The 13,238-nt window shown below is 36.2% G+C and overlaps 1 protein-coding gene across 1 annotated transcript in view; it reads right to left on the reverse strand.

Moving 5' to 3' along the window:
- The window catches only part of LOC106879722 (fibrillin-2), a gene marked incomplete at its 5' end in the record, with an annotated part of 60,038 nt that overhangs the window by 21,647 nt on the left and 25,153 nt on the right, over positions 1 to 13,238 (reverse strand). Inside the window, 12 exons of the mRNA XM_052976508.1 lie at positions 865 to 903; positions 1,820 to 1,987; positions 2,612 to 2,734; positions 3,416 to 3,541; positions 4,630 to 4,698; positions 5,514 to 5,681; positions 6,260 to 6,382; positions 7,590 to 7,715; positions 9,169 to 9,294; positions 11,123 to 11,245; positions 11,714 to 11,836; positions 12,513 to 12,638. Of these exons, the coding sequence (XP_052832468.1) occupies positions 865 to 903; positions 1,820 to 1,987; positions 2,612 to 2,734; positions 3,416 to 3,541; positions 4,630 to 4,698; positions 5,514 to 5,681; positions 6,260 to 6,382; positions 7,590 to 7,715; positions 9,169 to 9,294; positions 11,123 to 11,245; positions 11,714 to 11,836; positions 12,513 to 12,638 (1,440 nt within the window). The remainder of the gene's footprint in view (positions 1 to 864; positions 904 to 1,819; positions 1,988 to 2,611; positions 2,735 to 3,415; positions 3,542 to 4,629; positions 4,699 to 5,513; positions 5,682 to 6,259; positions 6,383 to 7,589; positions 7,716 to 9,168; positions 9,295 to 11,122; positions 11,246 to 11,713; positions 11,837 to 12,512; positions 12,639 to 13,238) is intronic.

Here is a 13,238-nt window from a genome sequence, read left to right on the forward strand (position 1 = left end):
TATATATATATATATATATATATATATATATATATATGCAGACACGACAGAAGTAAATAGACACCCCATTAAACAACGTTATACGTTTATTTTAACTTGAAAAGTTTTGTATTTTTTATTAATGGACATTTTTATGTTTCAGGTTCTATATGTGACTGTTTAATCATGCCACATACAAAAGAAATCTTGGAACTTTCTCTTTTGAAATTTGGACAGATGAAATGCCACTAAGCATTTTGCCCGATGTGCTAATGATTCTGCCATCTTGTTGCCTTACTTCATAAGATAATTGTTTATTCCTTTGCCATCTCATCTTCAATTTCCTGCTCTGCACCTGACTAATGCTTTGTTTTGAAGCATTGTATGTTAATTGCAGTTGTATTTCAGATTCAGAAAACAGCTTCTCCATTCAGATGATGTCTGTTTACAACACACTCAATTCAGTGAGACTAGGAGACTTTGAGACACGGTGTTTCAACCTGGTTGTGCCTCTTCAGTCAAAGTTACCCCTACATATGTGATCTAGACAAGAATTGCAGTTCTTGTTAATAGAATTTCAGCAAACAAATTATTTGTTGAAATGTGTTGATATCTGCCAAGTTGATAATCGATTATCATCCCACCCCATTCTCTGAAGTCTAAATGCAAAAGACATGTGTGTATGTATAATTTATCAAAGCTGAAAGCACTTCAGAAGTTAATCTAGAACCTTGAGTTTCAAATATCACATTTATCAAAGTCATTATTGTGTGTTTCATAGAGAGAGAGGTATCAATTTATAAGTCTAACAGGGAATATAATGAAACATCTTCAAAAATTACAGTTAAGATCACATGATCCTTTTTAATAAAATAAATAACTTACTTATGAATTTTGGTTCCTGGCAGAGATCCTTGTATGCCTCTGGAAAATGATAATAATAATAATAATAATGGTAATAATGATAATAATAATAATAGTAATAGTAGTAGTAGTAGTAATAGTAGTAGTAGTAATAATAATAATAATAATAATTCTTTCTACTAAAGGCACAAGGCCTAAAATTTGTGGGGAGGGGAGTAGTTGATTACATCAATTTCAGTGTTTCCCTGGTACTTAATTTAGTGACCCCTAAAGGATGAAAGGCAAAGTGATGTCACAACTCATTTCCACAGATGAGTGAACTGGAGCAACATGAAATAAAGTGTCTTGCTTAAGAAGACAACATACAGATCGGTCCAGGGATTGAACTGACTACTTCATGAGTATGAACCTGATGCTCTAACCATTGAGCCATGTGCCTGTACATTTACTTGTGTGTAAACCATACTATTTCATATTTAATTTTAACTGAAAAAAAAACTGGGGTGTCACTTATACACAGGGCAAAGGTGATACCCAGTTTGAAGATGGAGGAAAAAAACTTTGTACCCAGATTTAACCCACTAGCATCCAGATTATTTTGTTAAAGGCAAAGCTTATTTATTACAATTGTTTTGAATTAACCATGCAATATCATCTAGCTTTGGGATTTTGATGATGTGATTATTTTTAAGATGACATTGTAGAGTAGGTGTGAGAGGTCAGATCTCACCAGTTTGAACATAAAAAACATGTAGAATTTTTGGGACTGATAGGTCTGGTTTAAATGCTAAAGGTTTAATACTAAATTAAGGGTGTGATTTATACACGAGTGCAACTTATATACAAGTGCGACTTATGCTGAGTGCGTCTTATATGTGAGTGTGACTTATATCTGAGTAAATATGGTAATTTAATTTGTGTGCAAAGAAAAAAATGAAGAGATATTTGAAAAGTATGAAAATCATTGTAAACTTACTTGTGTGTCTTTCTGGACAAGCTTCACAAGGGGTATTCCATGCCTTTGCAACAGAACAGCAGCACATCATTTTGGTCAAATTACCTGACAGTTCGTTTTCACAGATAAGTTCGTGTGGCCAAGTGGTTGATTTATAGTAAGTGGAATAACAGTTTCCTTTACGCATATCTGACAAACGAGAAGTAAAGAACACAAGGAATATAGATGTCTGTGCTTAACTTATATTGTGGATTCACTTGTTGTCAACGACAAATGAGGGTTTCTGTAATTTTCTTGTTCAACAAACTGCAAGGATGATTTGTTTATAGTGATTGAATGTTTGTGATGTGTGTTAGTTCCCTCCCTCTATCTAATTACACATTGTCTGTATAAGTGCATGGTGTTGTCGTGTCAGATGTTGAATTGATTGTAAAGCAATGAGAAGTTAAATGTTTTCTGCACTGCCTGCTTGAGGAATTGAAACCATGATCTTGTGATCATGAGCGCAACACCCTAATCACTAGGCCATGCACCATTATGTGTTTGTGTTTGTGTGTGTGTGTGTGTATGTGTGTGTGTGTGTGTGTGTGTATACGCGTGTGTACATACATGTACAAGCACAACATATGGAAAAAAGAAAAGATTCCTTTCTTTTTCTTTTTTTTTGCATCATTCCACTTTTTGAACTCACCTTCATCTGACGTGATTGCTATTATTGACTAAACCATTGAATTGGGTGCTGAAGCATGGCCACAATTCAGTGAGTGAAACTAATGAAAGAATAAAAGAAAAAGAACTGACAAATATACGAACCCATGCAGTGTTGATCTGGTGTTAATAGATGTCCTTCTGGACAGAAACAGGTGTAGTTACCCTCTGTATTGTAACAGGTACCAGCACCACACAGGTTTGGATTCAAAGAACATTCATCAATGTCTGTGAAAGAAAAATGAAAAAAATGAATAAACAAATAATAAATAATAAAAAAAACATTTACGGATACTCTAAGTGTACACATATACAGTCGCAGATATTCTGATAAAACGCAGAGGACAGGTACTCTAATAAGATATGAACAATGATTAGCATTGTAATGAAATAGAAAAATCAACAGATACTCTAATAAAATAAAAACAATGACAGGTACTCTAACCAGATATGATAGGTACTCTAATAAAATAAAAACAATGACAGGCATTCTAAAAGAATACAGACAACAGGAACTCTGATAAAATACAATAACAGGTACTCTAATAAAATAGAAACAATGACAGGTACTCTAATAGAGTACAAATGACAACAGGTAGTCTAACTAAATACAATGACAAGTACTCTAGCAAAATAGAAACAACAAGTATTCTAATAAAATAGAAACAATGACATGTACTCTAATAAACTACAAACAACAACAGGTGCTCTAATACGGTACAATAACAGGTACTCTAATAAAACAGAAACAACAGGTACTCTAAATATATACTCACCCTAACCCTAACCCGAATTGTAGGCTCACACTCGCAATAACTCTCTAACTGCATACGGTTATGCATAATAAATACACTCACACAGTATTCTTTCTTTTTTATAAAGAATAAATGGAGAAATAAGGATACATACCAATGCACGTGTGGAGAGTAGAATCCAAGGCATATCCAGAATTACATTTACAGAAGAAACTGCCAAAAGAGTTTTGGCATTCACCTCCTTGGCATACATTCTGGATTTCGGCACATTCATCAATATCTGTTAAACAGAATTATTGCAAAAAAAAAAAAAAAGTTATCAAAGAATTGTCTTAGAATAAAGGTTTCTTACACAATTAATAATTATTTATGATTTCTATATAGGTGAGAAGTGGCAGTGTAAAACACTGGGAGTTTTGACACTGGGAGTGAGGAAAAAGTGGCAAAAAAAAAAACTGCCAAAAACAAAAGTATATAAAAAGAAAACGCTAGGTTATCTTCAGACTTGAAACCGTGTATGCATACTTACAGCTAAGCAGATTTCTTGAAGTGTTCCTAAAGAACATGTGTATATGAAATATATTTCATATAGGTATAAGAAATACTTAAAAGGTTTCGTTTTTAAAAGGGAAGGAGACAGGTTGCTCTGAAAGCATAGTTGCTAGAATAAGAACAGGCTGGGCAATGTTCAGTGAGCTATCACTTTTGTTGGTAACAAAGGGTCTCTTCCTCAGAGTGAAAGGCAGTTTGTATGATGCCTGTGTACAAACAGTTATGCTACATGGCCATGAAACATGGGCTGTGATTACAGAAGACATGCAAAGGTTTGAAAGAGATGAAGTCAGCATGCACTGCTAGATGGGTATAAGAGGCATCAGATGTAATGTACAGGAAAGGAGATTGTGCTGGTATGGTTATGTGATGCATATGGATGAGGAGAGTTGTGTAAAGAAGTATTGATCTCTAATCGTTGAGGGAACCTGTGGGAAGGGTAAACCCAGGAAGAAGTGGGATGAAGTAGTGAGAAATGATCTTCAGATGTTGGACCCTGCAGAGGGGATGACAAAGGACTGAGACCTCTGATGATTTGCTGTACTAGAGAAGACATGTCAAGCTAAGTGAAATCATGGCCATCCATACATACAACCATATCTTTTATGACTATACTCTCCTTCCCCTGACACACACACACACATACATACACACACACACATACATACACACACATAAATATATGTATGGTAGACCTTTTAAACATTTGTAAAATATATGCCATATTTGGAAGAAAGTAACTTTCTTTTATACATACAAATATAAATTGAGGATTAATTAATGCTAATTAATAACAATGAAATAGATTTTAATTACCTTCAAGAATGACTGTGATTATGTTTGGTCGGAAGCCAGGACCTCCTGGGCACAAACTTTTGTGTTCAACTAATGAGGGAAGAAAACAAATAAAAATAATATTAAATAATGGAGTTACTGATTACTCAGGGAGATTCAGCGTGGCACAGAGTGTGACAAGGCTGACCCTTTGAAATACAGGTACAAAAGAAACAGGAAGAAAGAATGAGAGAAAGTTGTGGTGAAAGAGTACAGCAGGGTTCACCACCACCCCTGCCGGAGCCTCGTGGAGCTTTAGGTGTTTTCGTTCAAACACTTACAACACCCGGTCTGGGAATCGAAACCGCGATCCTATGACCACGAGTCCGCTGCCCTAACCACTTGGCCATTGCGCCTCCAAACTCAGAACATAGCGATGGGTGAAATACTGCTAAGCATTTCATTCAGCATGCTAATGATTCTGCCAGCTCACTGCCTTAAATAATAATAATAATAATAATAATAATAATAATAATGATAATAATGATTTCAAAGGGCAGCAATTTTGGGGGAGGGGATGAGTCGATTTTATTGACCCCAGTGTTCAACAGGTACTTATGTTTTTGACCCCAAAAGGATGAAAGGTAAGATCGACCTCGGCAGAATTTGAACTTAGGACGTAATGAAGAGCATGCTAATGATTCTGCCAGTTCAATAATAGTGATTACTTTTGATTCAAGCACACGACCAGCAATTTTTAAGTGAAATGGTCAGTCAATGCGATCAATATATATTTGGTATCTCATTTTACCAACCCCTACATTATAATAGTAAGTATATAGTAATAACTATAATGATAACATAGCGAATAAAAATTTAAATTATGAAGAAAATACCAGCTGTAAAAGAGGAGATTTATAACTTACGAGTTCCATTCAAGGGACAAGCTTCACAACGTGCAGGAATTTCTGCCCATCCTTGGCCAACAGTACAACAGCAGGTGGCTTTAGATAAATCGTATGACAATTCTGTTGAGCATTGTAGAGTTTGGCGGTAACGTTCAACTTCAAAATAGCATGTTCCAAGGCGTTTGTCTGGGGAAATAGCAAAAACAAGGATTAAAAATTGATTTACTGCATATACCATTTGAAAGGTAAATTTACTGAAGATACCAAAGATTTTGGTGTAGCTATAATTAGAAGGAAATCCAGCTGTAGAAACTATGCCAAAACAGACAAGTGGAGCTAGTGCTAATCTCTTTTACTCTGACTGTCACTATCTTTTCCCCTAACTCTCTCCTATCTTCCTCCCCTTTGTTGCCCTAATGGGGTAGCCAAGTATCTTCTCATTTGTAGGACAGCTATCCCTGTTCTTCTATCATAATCCAACCTCTCACTTGGCTCATGATCACTTCTCTTGGTTCTCCTCCCTGTCTCAGATGAGAGGTCTTTTTCTTGTTTGCTACTTAGTTTCTTAATGATCCTGAGAGCTATGCGAGCGAGTGGAGTGCCAGCTCCTTGTAGGGTTTCCCATGCTGGACAGGTAAAAAAATAGAGGCTGGACTAATAAGGCTCTAATACTTGAATTTAAATCTGAAATGAAAATTCTTTTGAGAAGAAATATCTTTTGAAATTTAGTTTAATATAAAAATAAAAGAGATGATTTTGCTTACCTATACATCCAGTTCCACTAGGATTAAGTTCATAGTTAAATGGACAATGGCATTCATAGCCTCCTTCTAAATTCTTGCAATTACCATAAAGACAATTGTCAGGAATTCTACATTCATCAATGTCTGTAATTAAACAAAAACAAAACAATAGACATAACTTTATCAAAAAAACCAAAAAAACCATGAAGGCTTTTAAAAAGTATAAGCAACAACAACAACAGCAACAAGAACAGCAGCAACAACAATAGTTACGATAATAATAGCAATACTGGTTGCTAGCGAAGTGTTTTTTCATGTTGAGAAACAGATGATTGTTAGATGGAGCCAAATCAGGAGAATGGGTGGCTGATCAACCAGCTCAAAGCAACAATCATGCACAGCAGCCAATGAAAGCAAGGACTTGTGTGCTAGAGTGTTGTCCTGATGACACAAGACCTCTTTTGCCAGTTTCCTTGGACCTTCAGTCTTGACAGCCTTTCGTAACTGTCTCAGCAAGTTGCCGTAGTACTCTCAATCGATGGTGTGGCTCTTTTAAACATAATCAATAAACACAATGCCTTTTGCATTCCAAAAACTGTGGCCATCACATTTCCTGCAGATGAAATGACTTTAGACTTCTTTGGAGCAGGTGAGGAAGGGTATTTCCACTGCATGGATTGTCTCTTTGTCTCTGGCTCAAAGAGATGAAGTCAATACTCATCATGGGTTAGGAAACGTTCAAGGAAACCAGCTGGACCTGCCTCAAACACTGTCTGATTTTGCCATGAAGTGATCAACCCAGTGTGCTTTTGATTAGATGTCAGAAGATGTGACACCCACCAAGCACAAACCCTTGTCATGTCAAGTTCATTGTGCAGGATATTCTTGACTTTATCATGGGATATGCTAATAACATTGGCTCTTTGATTTATCGTCAATCGCTTATCATCCATTATCATGTAGTGAACATAATCAAGATTTTCCTTGGTGGTGACAGTTGCAGGACGTCCAGACCATGGGTAATCAGCAAGACTCTCCCTTCCCCTCCTAAATTCTGTTGTCCTCTTTTGCACTGTTGATAAAGCTGGAGCATCATTCCCTAATGTAGCAACCATGTCTGCATGAAAGTCATTGGAGGCTAAACCCTTTTTCTACAGGTACTTGATAACCCCATGATGCCAAATTTTGTCTATTTTGAAGAGAAGTTGCTACTAGTTACATTTGAAGTCTTCTTACCTAGAAAGAAACAATGCAGTTACTAATAAGGAGAGTTGAAATGAATGCATGCAAAGCTTTAGCATCACTCCTTCATAGTCAGCCAATGAATTTTTTAGCCCACCCTCATACCTACCAGTGCAGTTTCCTCCGGTGGGGTCAACTTGGTAACCTTGGTTGCAGATACAGTTGAATAATCCAACACCATTTTGACATTTTCCATTGACACATAGATTCTCAAACATGACACATTCATCAATGTCTTGAAAAAAAAAAGAAGATAAATAAAAAACAAAATCATAAATGGAAAATAAAAAAAGGCAATTATGAACAAGAAACCACCAACACTACTGCAACCATTACCACAACCACTATGATATCTAGCAATCAGGTGGGAAAAAGTGAAATATAAATTTTCCAAAATAATTTGTTAGTAGATGTGTGAGGTAGTGAAAAAGATTATAATAAAATAAGGCTATTTCAAATATGCCTAAGAGATATTTGAATTTGTTAAAAGGCTTTTGACTGCAGTTTGTCATCAAGAAAGATTCCCATCAACGACCAGAAATAAGAATTTGAAATGTGCAGCAAACAGAATTCAAAACTGAATCCACATTTTCCCTCATTGTCAAACAAATCCTCTGTCTATTGTCTCAGCCTTTTTGCACTCAGAGATTAATGAGAAAGTGCTGACTTTTTGATCTTTTTTGAGGCATTACTTGATCAATTCTGATTAAGGACAAATAACCCTATGGTTTTTAGCTCAACCTACTTTGGTCAGCAAGTTATAAAAGCACAAGCATTTACTCATGTTTTTATAACTTGCTATTTTCCTTCTCTTTGGTCACTCGTGTCTGGAAAGATAGCAATTCTGTCAATGTGCTATTTAATACATGCAAAGGCAAACCTCTTATCCTCTCTCACTGCATACATTCTTTTTACTATGTCTTTCTCCATACCAGCCACAAAGAAGCTAAGCTAATTAATATATGCAATTAACCATGGAATTGGAGAATATTTTGCTGCATCAACACATAACAAAGTGTGCGCACAAACAAACAATTCATTGCAGTTGTATACTTCTTATATATTGTCGTGACTAATATTATAATCATCTTCAATATTGTAACAACATAATTGATATATAATAAATGGCTATATTAATAGTCAAGCAAATATTGTTTTCATATATTGTCATTACAAATGCATGCATCCATCATTTCAAGAGAGGGTGCTCTGAGCTGACTATAGTGTATTAGCATCTTTTTGCCTTAAACAAGAATTTTTCTCTATGATAAACAGCTGAGAAATATCTCTCAAATGTATTTGAACTGGTCTTAAATTTGTTTCCAAAATAATAGTTCGATGTTTTACATCAATTTTTCAAATCTTTGCATAAACGAAATAGTCGAAGTAATTTGAAAGGACACAACATAATGGCAGTATAAGATTTGAACTCATGATCATGTGGTCAATAGTTCAGTATCTTAACCTCACAACCACTGTGCCTTTATATAAATGTCTACCCCTTCATTTATCGATGTAAATACTGTATTTATATATTGTCATATCTTGCCTGGTGGAAAGCATTGTTTGATGTAAGATTCTATATGGGCAGATGAGTTGCTCTCCTTACTACCAATCCCATAAAAAAATGTCTTTGGATCGAAAGTCATGTCAAACAACTGAGTTAGAGCATACAGGTCATAACTTACCGATGCAGGCTCTGTCGTTGTCTGTTGGTGTAAAACCCATGTCACATTCACATTTGTATCCCCCTTCGTAGTTAAAGCATTGACCATGTTCACAGAGGTAAGGATTCAGAGAGCATTCATCAACATCTGTAAAGACAATGAAAAAAAAAACAGAACATCAATACAATGCAGAGATAAAATTGGAAGGAGAGGAGGGAAAGAAAGATACAAGAGAAAAGCAGTTGAATGGCATCTGAGTTATCTGTAAGTTTAGTAAATCACATTAGGAACAGGGTATATGGGAACATGTGCCAATCTTTTAAAACTGAGGATGAGGCAAAGAAGCTGCCAGGACTTATGTACTACACAGCTGTATACAGGATATACCATAGAGGAAGCATAAGGACCATGAACAAAGATACTGATAGTAACACTGACTTTTTGGCTTGAGTCATCTTTACAGCACAATGTAGGGGTGCGGCGGTGATCCACGATGACATGTGGTTGAATGGGGTTTGCAGAGATGTCCAGGTCTTAGTGATCCCAAATACCACAAGGTTATCTCAGAATTGTACCTCATAGTAAGAGTGAAAAAGAGGGAGGGATGTCAATCAGATTAGTGCAGAGGACCTAGTTGTTACATGTGTGGTAGTAAAGGTCACCTAAGGGCTTTTTACTCATTAGCACATGAAAGGAAAAACATAGCAGGAGTAATATCAACTGCAGGGTCCTGAACTGGGGGCCATGTGGCTGCTGCTGCTGTTTTCACTGGTCACAATATCAGAAGATAGTGAAGGATATCAGAGGTTAGAAAGGACAAGCAAAATCGTTTCATCCTCAGTGTTTTGAGGATCAGTGGTTGACGAAGAAAATATCAGTCAAATATAGGAGTCCATTTAATCAACTATACATCCCTCTCCCCAGATTTGTGACCATTATTTATTTCTTTAATGCCCACAGGGGGCCAAATATAGAGGGGACAAACAAGGACAGACAAAGGGATTAAGTTGATTACATTGATTACAGTGTGTAAATGATACTTATTTAATCGACCCTAAAAGGATGAAAGGCAAAGATGACCTCGGCAGAATTTGAACTCAGAATGTAACGGCAGATGAAATACCGCTAAGCATTTCGCCCGTCGTGCTAACGTTTCTGCCAGCTCACCGCCTTATTTGTGACCATTATTATTATTATTATTATCATTATTGAGTGAGAGAGCAGTTCATGCCATCAAAGTGACACTGGGGTTCAAATATACGAAGCCCAGTACACCCATCATGACTATCTGTCCAATAAGGGTACACCAGGCACATGCATCATAACCATATGTGTGCGACATGGTGATCTCATATCAAGACAAGATAAACAGTGTATGAGCCTAGTTAGAATTTTCTGCAGGTCGAGTAGCCCATGCCACTCAAAAAGTCCCTGAATAAGGATTGTTTAAGGATGTTGAATAAAACATGCATATTCCCAGAGGTGAATTATTCAAACCCCAAAGAATTCCTCTCAACACATGGCTATGATGCTCCCCCACTACTTCTGCTCGTGATCAGAGATGCACAAATCATCAGCCACCAAGGGACATACTCAACCGGTTAAGGTCAAACAACTGACAAGCAAATCTGTGGTATTGCGTTTCAGCCTTTCGGGGTTGATAAATTATGTACCAGTTACATACCGGGGTCGATCTAATCGACTGCTCCCCCCTCCCCGAAAAATTCAGCTTTGTGCCTAAAATAGTAAAGATTATTATTTTTATCATCATCATGATTGTCCTCATCATTTAAGTACAATCATACATTTCTTTTGCAAACTCATGAGTCATAATATAATAATTAATTGCTCTAAATGAGTACAAATTATCTTTTAATTTTATTTGTTTCAGTCATTAAACTGCTGCCATGGTGGGACAGTGCCTTGTAGAATTTTAGTTGAAGGAATCGACCTCAGTACATGAAAAGAGACATACCTGTGCAGGTGAAACCATCTCCACTAAATCCATCTTCACAGACACAACGGAAGGAACCAACTTGGTTAATACAATCAGCATCAGGATGACAGCCACCATTATTTCGAACACATTCATTCTTGTCTGAAAACAAGAAATGACAAAAAATATAAAAGACCATTTTTTTTTTTTACAAGTAAAATAAAAAAAAAATTCTTTAGATTTTTTCCCCCCTTCATTTTTCTATTAAAGTATTTTTGAAAATCTTTTGTTACATTTCTTTGTTGAAATATATTGTTTCAGCTAACTTTGAACTTAGAATATGTCAAGTTTTATAATTTGCTTATTTCATAAGCACCAGTATAGAAACACAGATCAAATAGCCATAAACTAGGATCAAATAGCTGTAGTGGAAGTACAATCAATAGCAGAATGTATGAGAAGGGGTAACAACATCAACTGTGATCCTGTAGCGATGGAATCAATTGAGCGAACAAAGAGGGGACAATACATGACATGTGGGGACACACACCAAGAAAAACATAGGACAAACGTATCTCACCATGACCATCACACCTCACCACAGAATCAAAATAATGTGAAATACTTTACCTCTACATTTGCCTCCCACTTCTCTGTAACCAACTTTACAATCGCATTTGTAGGAACCTTCAGTATTGATGCAGTTAGCATTTCTATCACAGGTGTTCTCTCCAGTTTCACATTCATCAGTATCTGTTCATTAAAAGAAAGATGGTATTAATTGATTTATGTTTATGAATTTGTTTTGTAAGATTCTTGATGTGAATTCCTGTGTTGAAACAGATATTGTTATACTTGGGGATGGCCATATTTTACAAACTAAACACACACACACTACATATTTGGTCTTTACTTCAGCTATGTTATTATTATTATTATTATTATTTTAGTTTTCCTGTCAAAGCCCTTTCGTCACACACAGGACTGGCCCTAGGGCTGCTGGCGCCCTGGGCAAGCTGAACTCCAGCATGTACAAGCTGACAGTTATGGAAACTTCCTTGTCTTTGTCATTCCCTCCTTGGCGCCCCCTAGCACATGGAACCTCGGACAACTGTCTGAGTTGCCAGTACTTTGAGCTGGCCCATGTCACATATTCATGGAATAAGCAGAACAAGAAGAGACATGTGGAGTAGAGAGTCGCTGAAGAGAATCAGGATGGGTGACATGTGGGATAGAGGGGTCACTGAAGTGAGTCACTGGATGCATGATGAAAGAGCTTTGACAATGAGAGACAAAAACATACATTGGCTAAAATGAATCAACATTATTCTGAAGTGAACCAAAGTTTAGAGACAAAAAGAAGTCAGAACTTGGATCTGATAAATGAGTTGGGGGAGAAAAAGACAGAAAGATTTTTTTGTTTTCTTACCGAAACAGCCATTTCCAATTCCTTTCTGCATTGAATAACCAACATTACATTTACAAGTGAATGATCCATGAGTATTGACACAAGTCCCAGTACGGCAGATGTTGGGATCTTCACATTCATTGATATCTGAAATATAATTAAATTAAATGAGAAAATAATTCAAAGCCAAAAATACAGATTCAATAGTAATTTGTAGTAATTAATGATTTTTAAAAAAAAAGGGTGTAAAAAAAGGGGGAACAATCGTAGTGATATGAAATAAAGAATGTTGTTATGGGTGAAGGTGAATGGCTCAGTGGTTAGAGCATTGGAGTCACAATCATGAGGTAGTGAGTTCGATTCTCGGACCGGGCTGCGTGTTGTGTTCTTGAAGCATGGTTGGAATTCCTTATTAAAACAGGGACAGAGAAAATTTAATTTTGATTCCTCAAAAATGAATTAAGATGAATTTCAGAGTTGGTGAAAAACACAGCATTTGAAATATTTCTTTTATGATCATACACACACGTGCGCACGCACATGCACTTGTGCACACACATGCTCGTGTGCACACATATACACACACACACACACACACACACACACACACAGAGGCATAATCACACACTTGTTATATATATATATTTATTTGGGTGGACAAACAACCGAAAAAAGTACTCAATATATATGCACATACACACGTGTGTGTTCATATATATACAATATATATATATATATATATACAAT

This window comes from Octopus bimaculoides, chromosome 24 (assembly GCF_001194135.2).
Source record: "Octopus bimaculoides isolate UCB-OBI-ISO-001 chromosome 24, ASM119413v2, whole genome shotgun sequence".
NCBI classification, from domain to species: domain Eukaryota; kingdom Metazoa; phylum Mollusca; class Cephalopoda; order Octopoda; family Octopodidae; genus Octopus; species Octopus bimaculoides.